The sequence below is a fragment of the Plectropomus leopardus genome, chromosome 23 (genome assembly GCF_008729295.1).
Source record: "Plectropomus leopardus isolate mb chromosome 23, YSFRI_Pleo_2.0, whole genome shotgun sequence".
Taxonomy (NCBI): Eukaryota; Metazoa; Chordata; class Actinopteri; order Perciformes; family Serranidae; genus Plectropomus; species Plectropomus leopardus.
Genome location: NC_056485.1, coordinates 2,150,277 through 2,163,897, shown reverse-complemented (window position 1 = coordinate 2,163,897; position 13,621 = coordinate 2,150,277). Strand labels below are relative to the sequence as shown.

The 13,621-nt window shown below is 37.2% G+C and overlaps 1 protein-coding gene across 1 annotated transcript in view; it reads right to left on the bottom strand.

Annotated features, from left to right (window-relative positions):
* focad (focadhesin) overlaps positions 1-10,752 on the bottom strand; it is a 62,108-nt gene extending 51,356 nt beyond the window's left edge. Inside the window, 4 exon segments of the mRNA XM_042512147.1 lie at positions 2,359-2,513; positions 5,812-5,886; positions 6,368-6,439; positions 10,697-10,752. Of these exon segments, the coding sequence (XP_042368081.1) occupies positions 2,359-2,513; positions 5,812-5,886; positions 6,368-6,424 (287 nt within the window). The 5' untranslated portion in view covers positions 6,425-6,439; positions 10,697-10,752.
* Between the last annotated feature and the right edge of the window lie 2,869 nt (positions 10,753-13,621).

Below are 13,621 nucleotides of genomic sequence, written 5' to 3'. Positions count from 1 at the left end.
CAAGACCTTTATTTTGAAGCCTTCTCGGCATAAACAGGATACGATGGCACAAATGTTTGAGGATACTGGAGGGAAAGTTCCCAAATGTTTGTACTCAAATGTCAAACTATTTCTTGCTAAATTAACACTTTAACAGGAATTGTAACTGCAGGGTTGATATTTTTTTGCCCAGTTTGATTTCGCATTGATGATTTATCTGATGCATTTCAGTATTTAGATTATACTCTTATTGTTTTCAATTCAATATAATTATGTTACACTGACTATTCATTTCCTTGCCATCCGTTTTGTACAGATTTTGTTTCTAGATGTTTCTTAATTACTTTAGTTTTCTTTATTTTCTTTTTTTAATTATTTTTTATTGTTTGAAGGTACATTTATTTCAGATTTCTATAATATAGCATTGGCCATTGCACTTTGCACAATGTTATATACTGGGATTTCCTATAATGTCTCCCTCTCTCTTCTTCTCTTCCCCTCTCTCTTTCTCTTTCCTCTTTGTCATTATTGTAATTCATTTGCTATTTACAACATCTATTGCACATTGTCCATCCTGGAAGAGGGATCCCTCATCATCCTCTGCTGCTCTTTCTGAGGTTTCTTCACAGTTTTCCCCTGTTTCAGGAGTTCTTTTTGGGGATTTTTCCTTGGGCGATGTGAGGGTCTAAGGACAGAGAGATGTCATATGCTGTAAAGCCCTCTGAGGCAAGCCGTGTTTTGTGATAATGGGCTTTATAAATAAAATTGGCTTTACTTATTATTTGAAATCAAACTTGGGTTTCACAAAAATAAAAAGTCCATTGATGCCTAATAAATATTAGTTAATGCTAGAAATCCCCAACTGACTTGCATATTTACTTCCTTTATGGGCTATCTGAAAAGACAAAAAAAGTCTGAAAAGTTGAGGTCAGGAGCCAGAAAGACATGTTTAACAAAACAATATTTAAAGATCTGCAGGAACCCCGGCGACAAGAGGCTAAAGCTCTGTAGAGCTGAGGGGAAATGCAGACTTTGGGATGAATCTTGTGTGGATTTGTCACTAGGAGACTCTTTCATATTACACATAAAATATTGATAAGTTCAGATATACATTCATTATTTGGCATGTAAAAAGGCACGTGTGTGTCCCAACAACCATTGGCAAAAAGGTCATTTGAAATGCTGATTCAACATTTTCCATATGAGACGAGTCACATTATGTTATTTAGAAAAGGTCACTTTGCAGTTAGACTCTGATGGTGGGGACATTAAAAAAAATTAATGGATCTCAGTGAGCAGCTGGAAACAAGGACAATGTGCCAGCATCCTGTTACTGAAGGTGAATTATGCTTCTGCACAGAGGTGCTGTGTTACCTAAAGAACATGCTCCGTGTAAAGTTCAAGTACACCATGTACTGTGTGGTGGTTTGCGCTCTTCATTCTGTTGGCTATTATTTCATTTACCCCTAAAAAAGCCATATGATCAATATTTAGTCAACTTCTTTCTTCTTATTTCAATCATTTTTTAGTTTTGTTTATTCCATTTTAGTGAGCTCTCGTTTTGTCATTAATATTATTCAGAGACTTAGGCCTCATTTAGACAAGAATGGCCTTACTAAAAACAGAAAAGTCTTTCCTTTGCGTTTTAAAAAAAATCTGCGTTCATGTTGTAACATTGTGAAAACGATCTTTGTGTATTATGCATGCAAGACCATTAGTTGGTGGTGTAAATTTGTAATGACCAATGATCATAGAAGAACACTACACGCCTGCACATGAAGAAGTTCTTCTGCAGAGCACACAAGATGATGCTGAGCGCACGTATGAGAACCAACAGCGTTAATAAACTAAACTGTAGAATCAGCAGCACAAATGCAGCTGGGTAGTCCGCCATTGGTATTATTGTCCTCATACTCGCACATGGCTATTTGTCTGAAACGTGATGTGTGAAGTGCGGCCGTGACATCACCGTTCTCACAGGATCCATGCACTGGATCAACAAATCACACTCTCAACCTGGTTTCAAAAGCTTGTGTTTTCAGGCCCCAAAATTCTGTTGTTGTGTGAACGAAAGGCCAAACTGCAACAAAAGTTAAGTTAAGTTTCATGCGTAATCGTTGCCGTGGAAACAGCCCCTTACTCACAGATTCATAAGGTCTGGTTTAAGGTGTCTTGATAATTATCTTTGCAGAAAGGTTCGAGAATAAACAAATACAAATATGTTCAATCAAACACTATAATGTTGGATTCAGAAAAGTTGTACTTTAACCCTTGTAGTTGTCTTTAGACACTCAGGGCTCTTCTGATGAATCCAGCACATTGAGTTTGCCTGTAGGCACGATGCTGCCACTCAGACCAGGTCAGTATTTTCATACGTACCTGGCAGAGGGCAGGAGGTTGAGGACACTGTTGAGGACGTGTTGCAGGTCCGCGTGGCCTTGATCCACCAACAGCACCACGGCATCGCAGCAGGCTGAACGCACCTGAGCACAGTCACTGCAGCACTGCTGCCACAGAGCCTCCAACGCTGGACCCTGACACACAACAACACACAAACAAGGTCACATTAAATACGACTTTACTGTCCAAAAGCAGAAAAAGGGCCCTCACCTGGTGGACTTCTTCAGAGTTGTTGATAAAGAATTTGCAGTCCTTCATACTTTATAGTCCATATTCAAAGCAGGAAACATTAAATTTCAATCGACTGGGTTCTCATTACAAATACGTGACTGACGCAAAACATTGTGGTGTCAAAGGCCCAGTGACATTGGGACTTTAACCATTTGAAAGCTGGAGCGACATCACTTTTTTTTATGCTGCATTCAGATACCTTTCACAAGTAATTCAATCTTTAAACCATAAGCACATTGGCTGATTTCTTCCTCGAAAACATGAAAAAATGGTAAGAAGGAGCTTGGTAAGAAATGTTCCGCATATTGCAAGATTTAGTAGATTTACAGAAATCATTTTTAAAAAAGCTAAGGGAAAAAAAAATCCAGAAAACTATGTTTATAATCATTATAGCATAATATCTTAAATTATGTTTCAGAAACACTATTATGTTTTAGCAAATTTTCCCAGTCATTTCCTTGTTTGTGTGTGTATAGAACATGGAGTTTTAATTGTCATACTGACTTTACACCTCCTTTTACTACAGTTTCAATTTCTCTGTCACGGACATGAGGAAATGCAAATATATCTGTTTTACTCAACTTTTCCTTTTTTTGTTTCAAAATAAAAGCCCTCTGACAACACTGCTGCTTTATAGTGTACCGCACCACCGGCCCCCATCCTCTGAATTTCTATCTGAATTCTCTGAGCTTATATCAAGTTTAATGCTTATATCAGACAAAATTAATATCGTAGGGGATTTTAACATTCACATGGATATTATACTTTTGCTTTCTCCACGCTTTTGGATTCAATTGGCTTCAGTCAGTGTGTACATAAACCCACCCATTGCAACAACCACACCCTCGATCTAGTCCTTGCATACGGCATCGATATTGAAGATTTATTAGTCTTTCCTGAGAATCCTGCTCTGTCAGACCATTATTGAATAACTTTCAATTTTTTATTACTCGACTACAAGCCTCTCAGTAAGAGTTACCACTCTAGATGTCTATCTGATTCAGCAGTGGCTAAATTTAAGAAACTAATTCCTTCTGCACTGACATCATTACTATGTCTTACAGAGACTGAGAATACTCTTACTAACTTAAGTCATTCTCAAATTGACTGTCTCATCGATAATGCTACTGGCTCACTGCGATCAGCTCTCGACTCTGTTGCACCCATCAAGAAGAAAATAATGAAACAAAGAAAATTAGCTCCATGGTTTAAACTCAAGATACGCAAATCGAAACAAACACGGTGAAAATTTGAAAGACACTGGTGTTCAACTAACCTGGAATAGTCCCGTTTAGTCTGGCTAGACAGTCTTAAAGTGTACAAGAAGGCCCTCCACCATGCCAGGGCAAACTATTTCTCATCATTAATTGAGGAAAACAAAAACAATCCCAGGTTTCTTTTCAACACTGTAGCCAGGCTGACTCAGAGTCACAGCTCCATAGAGCCTTGTATTCCTTTGGCCCTAAGCAGTGACGACTTTATGACTTTCTTTATTAATAAAATTATAACTATTCGAGATAAAATCCATCACCTCTTGCCCTTACCTGACCCGACCCCGGACACAGATAGCCTGGATATGGCAGCAAGGCCTGAAATTTATTTGGACCGTTTCTCCCCCATTGACCTTCATCGACTCTACACTTGGATTTCTGCATCTAAGCCATCAACATGCCTGCTAGACCCCATCCCAACTAAGCTCCTTAAGGAAGTTTTGCAGTTATTAGACAACTCTTTATTAGATATAATCCATGCGTTCTTGCCCCCAGACACCTCTGAAGCTCCTTTTCAAATGATGTAATTTCTCTAGATGGCATTACCTTGGCCTCTAGCACAACTGTAAGGAGCCTCAGAGTTTTATTTATCTTTTGCCTCCAATATAAAACAAACTTCAAGAACTGCTTTCTTTCACTTGCGTAACATCGCAAAAATTAGACATATCCTCTCCCAAACAGATGCTGAAAAATTAGTACATGCATTTGTCACCTCTAGGCTGGATTACTGTAAATCCCTATTATTTGGTTGCCCCAACAAATCTCTTAGGTCTCTCCAACTGGTGCAGAACGCTGCTGCTTGTGTTCTAACGGGAACCAAAAAAAGGGATCATATTTCTCCTGTTTTAGCTTCTCTGCACTGGCTCCCTGTGAAATCCAGGATTGAATTTGAAATCCTCCTCCTTACTTACAAAGCTCTAAATGGTCAGGCTCCATCCTATATGTCGCAGCTCATAGTTCCCTACCATCCCTCAAGATCACTGCGCTCTGAAAATGCAGGGTTACTTGTGGTTCCCAAAGTTTCCAAAAGTAGGATAGGAACCAGAGCCTTCAGCTACCACGCTCCTCTTCCAGTTTCGGTCAGGGAGGCAGACACTGTTTCAACTTTTAAGGGTAGACTTAAGACCTTCCTCTTTGATAAAGCTCATAATTAGGGCTGGCTCAGGTTGCCTGGACCAGCCCATAGTTAGGCTGACATAGGTTTAACCTGCCAGGGACTTCCTATGATATGCTGAGCTCCTTCTCCTTCTCTTACTCCCGCCATCTGAAAATCATGCATGTCTGTTTACTGCATTACCCTTACTGCTAAGCTTAGCCTTATATCTGTGACAGCCGTTTGCAAGCTTAGCTTAGCCTCGGTTGCGCCGATGCCGTGATCTTGCCTTTGGACACCTCCCTATCAATATATGCATCATCACCCTCAATATCATCACATTATAGCAGCATTCAGCTCTGCAGCAGCATCGCACCACCGCTGCCAGTGTTCACACCAAAAACATGCAAGGCGCAGCAGTTCTGCAAGGTTGCTGATGCGCTGCTCACACATGCAGTGTGTTCTAGGCGTGACAAAGAACCCGTCAGTTGCTAAAAGCAGTTTGCAGTTGCTCCTACTGAAATTATTTTCATAGCACCCCCATGTATTGGTCTAGCCCCTCCTTAGGACCGGTAGAAAATAAATAAATAAATAATAAAAAATCCTGGCGCCATGCCTGGTTTGACACATCCCAAAATGTATTGAAGGGTCCCTCCTTTAAATGACTAATGTGTAGTCAGTTAAAACTTTTGAATGAACTCTAACTGTGTTTGGTCTGCCCAAATAACATACTATAACATGTTATATGTGTTAAAACAGGACATTTTTCACATTGAGGAGAACAGAAGTAATTCCTTCAGCTACCAAAAAAAACCATTGTGCTGATAAGTAACTCACCTGGGTGGAGGACTGTGTGATTTGTCCATTTGGCCCTTTCTCCTTTAGCACAGCAGCAACAAGGTTTCTCACTGCCTGGAAGACAAAAAGCAGGGCATCACTTTAACTTTTAGTAAGGAACTAACTATCAAACACTCCCCTTCTGATGGTAAACCACTGGGAGCACTTATGGTTTTATTGTATAAAGCATTTTGTGCTACAGTTTTGCTAGTATGAATAGTGCTGTACAAATAAAATCTGATTGATTAATTGATTGATAAAAGGTTTTAATGAGTGAGAGCCGGGCTTGCTGGTCCCTCCCTGCTTTCAGTCTTAATGCTAAGCTAGGCTCGAGTCTTCTTAAGTCCTTTTCGAAACTCGAATCCTTTTGAGCCTGTTTTTGAAGATTTTTGTCGGAACTAAAAACCTAAACAAGGCAGGGATTAAAAAAAACAACAGAAATCACAAGAGTGGCAATGGGAATGAGAAAAAAAACCTTACAGTGGACCACAGAGGACGGGGAGACATTTTTCACTCCCACATACCTGTGCTGTCTGACAGTGAGTGAGCAGCTTACCTGGGCTTGTATGACGGGGCTGGGGAAATCAAAGCGGATCTTCAGACTCTCCGTCATCTCTACTGCTCATGCCTGAGAGCAGGAGAAAAAATTACAATGAGTTCACTAAACTTCATGACAAAACACAGTGTAATCGTTTCTGTTCTTTCATTTCCAAGAATTCTATCAGAGCTACCCTTTTACTTCACCCGAGATATCACATATCAGTGGTGTTGAGGTCTGCCTTTCAAACAAAAGCTAAGGGATGCAGCCACCTGTTGCTTCACACATTCCAGGGAGGAGCAGCGAACCTTTGAAAGCTGATGCCCGCTGTGTGTTATCAAATTATTGGCCTGCAGCCATGACATAATTCTGCATTCAATTATTCACAAGACATTAGTACAATGACCCACTCACTCTATGAGTCTGTGACTTTGTTATTAATTTAAGAATAGAGTACTCATTAAAACCGGGAACTGAGGAAACACTACCATAAGTGAGGAAACACCAGAGGCAGGATAAAACCTACAGATTAAAATAAATAAATAAAATATTAATAACAAGTAAATAAGTAAATTAATTGGCTAAATGAATAAATAAAATACTCTAAATAGTAGATAAAAGGTAAATGAAAGGCAACACAAATACTAATAGATAAAAATGTTTTAAAAAAATAAAATAAAACGATATACCATCTCAAAAAACAATAAAACACACTAAAATGTATAACTAAATAGTCAATAAATAAATAGTTAAAGTTTAATTAAAAGCTAAACTAAACAAGTAGGTCTTGAGTTTGCTTTAAAAAAAAAAATCAAAATTAAAAAAAAAACTTGTTTCTCAATTTCTTTTTTGTCTTTTGTACTTAGTGAAAAAATGTTGAATGTATGCCCCAATATTTCACTCACTCACTCGTTGCTGAACAGAGGAGTGGCCCTTCTCAGGTTGTCTCATTGGGTCTGACATTATGTGGTCCAGGTGCTGACCACCAGCTGTCTGAGGCCTCACACCACAGCTGCTCACCAGCACACAGCAGCTCACGCTTCACACACCAACACTGAATAAAGCCTGTAGAGTTTGAATAAGGCGGATACAGAAATGCAAACTGGCGGTAACATGTCTGCTGCTGAGTATAAAGAGGTAAAAAAAAAAGTTGCACTAATTATTCTGTATGGTCAGGTTGTGATCTGGTTCACTTATTTTATCAGGCCGCTTCTAGTTTTACTTCCTCATGGAGAGACAACTCCCTATAAAAATAAGTTAAACTAGTTAACTTTATTAGTTTATTTAGGCAAAGCATTTAAAACGTGAGAATTTTTACTTCTTTTGTTAATTGAAAAAGAAAATCTTAATTATTACACCTGCACTCAAGTAGTTCAAATACTCAAAGCACTTTCACACTATGAGTCACATTCAATTTAAACAATTCTAGCATGTCATCTCCGCATTTGGGAAATTTTCAGAATTGTTAACCATTTATGGAATTCCGTAGACCTGGATAACCTGGACCTGGATCGTAGATGCTGGATAAAATTAACCCCCAAAACAACACTACTGTACAATAACTTCTCTGGATGGAAAGCAATGACCCAAAAAAACAACTGAATACAAACACCTGTTTGAGTTTAAGAAACAGATCAGATCAAATCTTGGAAATCACACGGTATTTGACTTAGACTGGGGTACTGGAGCTGAATTGTCATCAACAGTGACAAAAAAGCACATAATAATAATATAATAAACATGATTTTTGCATCATGCGGATGTGCTTTTTTCACTCTTGAGCTTAACAAACAAAAGAAAAGTGGACTGACTGATCACTGACTGGCCATTATCTTAAAATAAATAAAGAAATATCAGCAAATGAAGATAATAATTTCATTTAAAAACAACAAGAGCCTGAAGGGGTTTTTTTTCTGCCCTAACTGTGAACATTTTTATCTGTTCATTGAATTCTGTAAACTGATACATATTGGTTTAACACTGCTGTCAACACAGTGAATATGAGCCTCATGTAGCCTAACCCCTGCAACACCCCTCCCCAAAATACAGACACCCAACCCACCCACCCCCCTGCTGTTATCTAAGTGATAAGCGGGGCTGCTGTGCTGTACTGTCCACCACCCTGCTGCTGCACGCTCTGCACCAGCTCCCACTGCCAGTCAGCTTCAGGGCCACACTAACAGGTAGGTCAGCAGCTCCTGCTACTATTCTGAAACACTGCAAACGGACTCTGTCGAGGGCTTATTGACTGCTAATCATGAAATATCTACATGACACCACATGTGTGCTTTATACTTAAGCTTTATAGTCTTCAAAATTAGTTTGGGGAGTATGATAGGGATGTGGAGGGTAGAAGTTAACTTATCGTTCAAACTGAAAATAACATTATGTGACAGCTTTACTTTCAATGCAGGTGGCTTCTTCTTTAATTTAAAGACCATTAATGATCAGTTAAAATAAGTTTGTGTGCACGAAACGGTTCTAGTGTTTTCTGCAGCATCCGAACCTTACAGCTAAACAATATAGGCTGGCCCGTACTGCTAGGTCTGCAGTAGCAATAGAAGGGAGGACAATGCATGAAGAGCGTTGAGCCAACAGTGCTTTAGAAATGACACCGCTGAGGCTTTACTGCGTGACACTCGCTGCTGCAAACTGCACATGCTGGACAGGCACGTGGGATTTCTGGTGTCCTTTCAGGTGGTACATCACACACCCTTTCACAGGTTGGGAGGCCTGATATCACACAGCATAGTGCAAACACAGTTAAGGCATTCTTTATCAAAGGTCTCTATAGTTTCAGTTTTGATTAATACATAAAGGGCAGTGTAATTTTAAATCATTGTTTAGCCATGAAACAGTATAAATATTGATATAAAAAAAATTTGACCGACAAGAATTACTGTAATCTATGAATTATTGATGTCATTAACTAAGTAAGGGGGGAAAATACATTCTCCGGTTGTAGCTTTTGAAATTGCTGCTTTTCTAAGTATTTATTTTGAGGTAAATTAACTATTTGGGGGTTTTCAACACTTTACTGTGCAAAACAATTAATTTAAAGATGCTAATGTGGGCTTAGTGGTGGGCTGGTGATTTTTCACAAATTTGAAATTTTTACAAACTTGGCAATGCTAGCTAGTTTGCTGAAAGCTATATACCCCCAATGTCTAAATAAGAGTAATATTCTCATACATGTTTTCCTTATTTAACAGAGAAATACAGCTGCACAAGTTTTGAATTCAATTTCCTTTCAGTCAAAGAAAAATGACATTAACTCATCATGAAACACTTCATTCAGACTTGACACAAAGTAAAACTCGCCCAAATTGTCTTTTTTACTTTTGTTAGTAAAAGTAAGTTAGTTCCAACAATCACCAGCTCTGGCTTGGTCCAAATAAATCCTTAATTCACCAAGTTAGATGTAATAAAACATGCTGTTATTCCCCACAGTCTCTGGCTGCTGGCCGGCGGCTGTTTTACAGTCCTGTAACTTCTCCCTCCACCACTAGGTATCACTGTATCTTTCAGCTCAGCTGCCTGTTCCACCAGTAGAGACTGCAGACTGAGCTCTGTTGGTGCCTGCTGTGCACTACATACAATGAGTTTGATAGAACTACCCTGGTGTACTGTGATACCATGACACTGCCCAAGCCTAATGCTTATATCATGATACAATATTATTGCAATTTCAAATATTTCCAATATGCTGAGTACGTGATAACATTTATCGCAAATATCTTGATTTATTACTGTATATTATATATTACAGTTTATTACTATAATTAATTTAATTATAATTTAATAATAATTAATAAATTAATTTATTAATTCTTTAATAAACAAAGCCGTTTGGTTGATCATATTGATGCCGAATAATGTGGTGCAATCTGCTCCGTCAGAAAAAGCCGTCAGTAGCGTTTTGCTCATTAATATAATTTGCTAGTGAGTTAGTGAAAATAAAGTTAGCAGATTTTCTAAAGGGGTTTAGTGTCGCGCGCTCTGTCATGCTAGTCGCGGTCGTTTTGCTAGCTTTTTGTCGTACATACAAAACCTGTCGCGTAATAAATTTAACACAAATCTTTGTATGACAAGAAGCTACTTATTAGGCTAATTGTAATAAAGTTTAGTACAACACACAAGGTAGTAAATGAAGTTATACCTAGCTTCACCGGCTAGTATCAGCTAGCCTACATGAAGTTATCAACATACGTGCTAAAGCTATTCATCTCACTGTGCATTCGTAATAATAAAGCCGATGGACTGTATTCCCTCCTGAAGTAGACATACTTAAAACAGACAACATAAAAAAAGCAAATAAAGTTAAACATTGCTCTGCCCAAAGTTTACCTCATTCATCCAGCCTTCCTGCAGACTTGCATGTAAGTACGGCGTGTAGCGAGGACCAAAATTGACAGCGACCGAGCTTTCACACAACACAACCTTGCTCTAAATTTCACTACAAATGGTGATGTGTGACCTCAGAACCACCGAGACGATAACTGAAACTGAATAAGAAAAATTTTAATACAATATATTGAAACATATATAATATATTATATGTACACTGATTTTCACAGGTGGCTTAATAATTCCCTCATGTAATAGACCCCATTGCATTTAGCAGGGTCGCACGTGGAGAAATTATCATTATTTCATCTAACCAGGCAAGTCACACCAAGACTGTGTTACCATTCCTGCAAACAGTTATTTAAATCAAAATATAATTAGTTGCAATGTGAGGTAATTATGATTTGGGTAACTATTTGCCAACCGAGTTTTCATTTAGATTTTAATATTTGCAATAATTTTGCAAACATATACAAATACATAACATTGTATTTAATTTTTTTTTTTTTTTAACAAATTGAGAGTTGTCCATTTGTGTATACATATGGGAAATAAGGCATTAATACTACTGAATAATTTCCTTTAAATACTAAAACAAAAAAGGTCTACAGCTTGCAAAATTCAGTATACATAGAATATGAGATATGTTATTTTTTCTCAAAATATTGCAGTAATAGAGCCTATTATTTTATGATCATTTATACTGCTGTAAATTGTTCATAGTTTTTGTTGTTGGGTTAAGATGCAAAATATATTTCAAAAAGCATCAAAATACATTGAAATGAATGGGACTTTGGATAAAAGTTGTTTGTTTTTGTTTTTTAAAGCTTCATATTGTTACTTTTTGTCTGGTCTTTTCCCAAATTAAAAGGTTTAGTTTGAACTAACTAACTATAATAATGATAATAATGATAATAATAATTAAACAAATGCACATTTTTACATATAATGAACATTTGATTTCTACTTGGGATAATCTCTTTGCTTTACATCAACTTATATTTTTAACCTGTCTTGAGCCAAAATCTTACACAAATGCATTGTACAAATACAATGCATTTTTTGCTTTTGAAAAAACATTAATGACGTTGCATCAGCTTTATTACAAGTAATTGAGTTACTTCACTACAGTTAAAAAAATTAAGTTGAGTGAATGTAGATAAAAACACACACACAAAGTAAAATTACAACGATTTATTCTTGAATGTTCTTTTTTTTTTTTTTTTTTTTACAAGCTGTCCATTTTCAGTGTTTGAGGTAAAGATTTAAAGTGCACAGACAGCAGTTCCAAATAGATTCAATTGTGACAATCTATTATGTTGTTAGTGTTGTCAAACTGCATCTTATTTCATTTATTTATTTTTGGCATATGTATGTGTTGAACTAAAGGTGCATGAGCTAGCAGATGCCAGCAGATGTTAAATTGATTTTTTTTAAAAAATGAAAAAGCTTGTTCACCTTTATTTATTGAATGTCAGGCGTGGGAGATGTATTGTTATCACATTACACATTTTAATCATATTAACCATACATGAGTGTTGGCGTTTGACTTTTGTAAACGGATTTTAACAACTCATAAGAAACTGTTAAACTTGCTTGATTCGCCGGTTTTCTCCTGGGACCTGAAGGCAACATAATTACAGGACGCCTGCTACCCCTTGATTGGAGGCCCGTGTGTCTGCTGTTCTCTCATTGGCTCGTTCCTTCTCGTGCTTTGCTTGCGGCCCCAGCGGGTACACCGAGCTGCGCGTGCGCCTTACCCCTCAATATCGTTAAGTGTGTCGAATTGAGGCGAAGAAATAACGGAAATGAGAGAATTTTACTTTCAAAATAAAAGAAGGGAAAATAATAATGTTAAGAATACATTCATCTTTAATATTGAAAGTAAAGTAGAAATTATCCTTAAACCATACCAGCAACCAGGGGCCCAGCATACCATACTGCATGCCATACACAATATTTGAAAAAAATGACAATGAATTCACAGACAAATTTTGATTTTTTGATTCTGAGAGAACTCTTTTTTTTATGCTGCAACTCAATGTATAAAGTAATATATAAAGTTAGATATTAAAATAGGCCTATGTATGATATTACAGTGTACAGCACAATATATACATAATTAGGAATAAGAATATATACAACACGTGCAAATTAACAGTAATATTGTATTTCTGTAATAATGTTTAGATTGTTAAGAATGCATGTATATGTTTGAACCCTAAGTAATTGGTGCAATCCCCCCCCCCCAAAAACAAAAAAAAATGTCAATGAACAGCTTGACAGAAATGTCCCAAAAATTGCTAGGAATTAGTAGTTTAAGAATATGTTTTTTTTTATAATTATATTTATTTTTTTAAGCTAGTGAAAAATGTCTAGGGGAAAAAGAGAGGAAAAGGAGGGGGAAAAAATATTACAAAATATGGTACATAATTTTATTTTATTTTATTTTTTTACTAATTTTTTTTTTTTTTTTTTTTTTTTTTTTACATATTTCTCGCTAATTTGGGGCGATTTCGTTTCAAGTTGCTCATTGCCCTCTTCCCCATGTTTCTGAAAGAAATCAAGTCAATATGCTCAGGTTTGAAATGTTTAACTGAATTATTAAAAAATACGGGACAAGAAATATTCAAATAACTAAAAAAATGTTAGACTTTTTTTGTATTTCCTAGGAACAGGGCTTGGAATCATGACCTCAGTATAAAACCCTGTAATGCAAATAAGCTATCATTTGAACGCGAAAAGGCAAAGCATCGCTGTAGCATTATTCTGCAGTTCAGGGACGTACTCTGGGAAGGGCCGCACTGCAGGGGTTTTATTTTAAAAGATGGCAGCGGAAGCTCTGTGGGTTATCGCGGGGTTTTGACAGCCGGCGAGGCTTTCAAGTGTAGAGTGTGACTTGAGTCCAGGAGAGACCATGTCCGC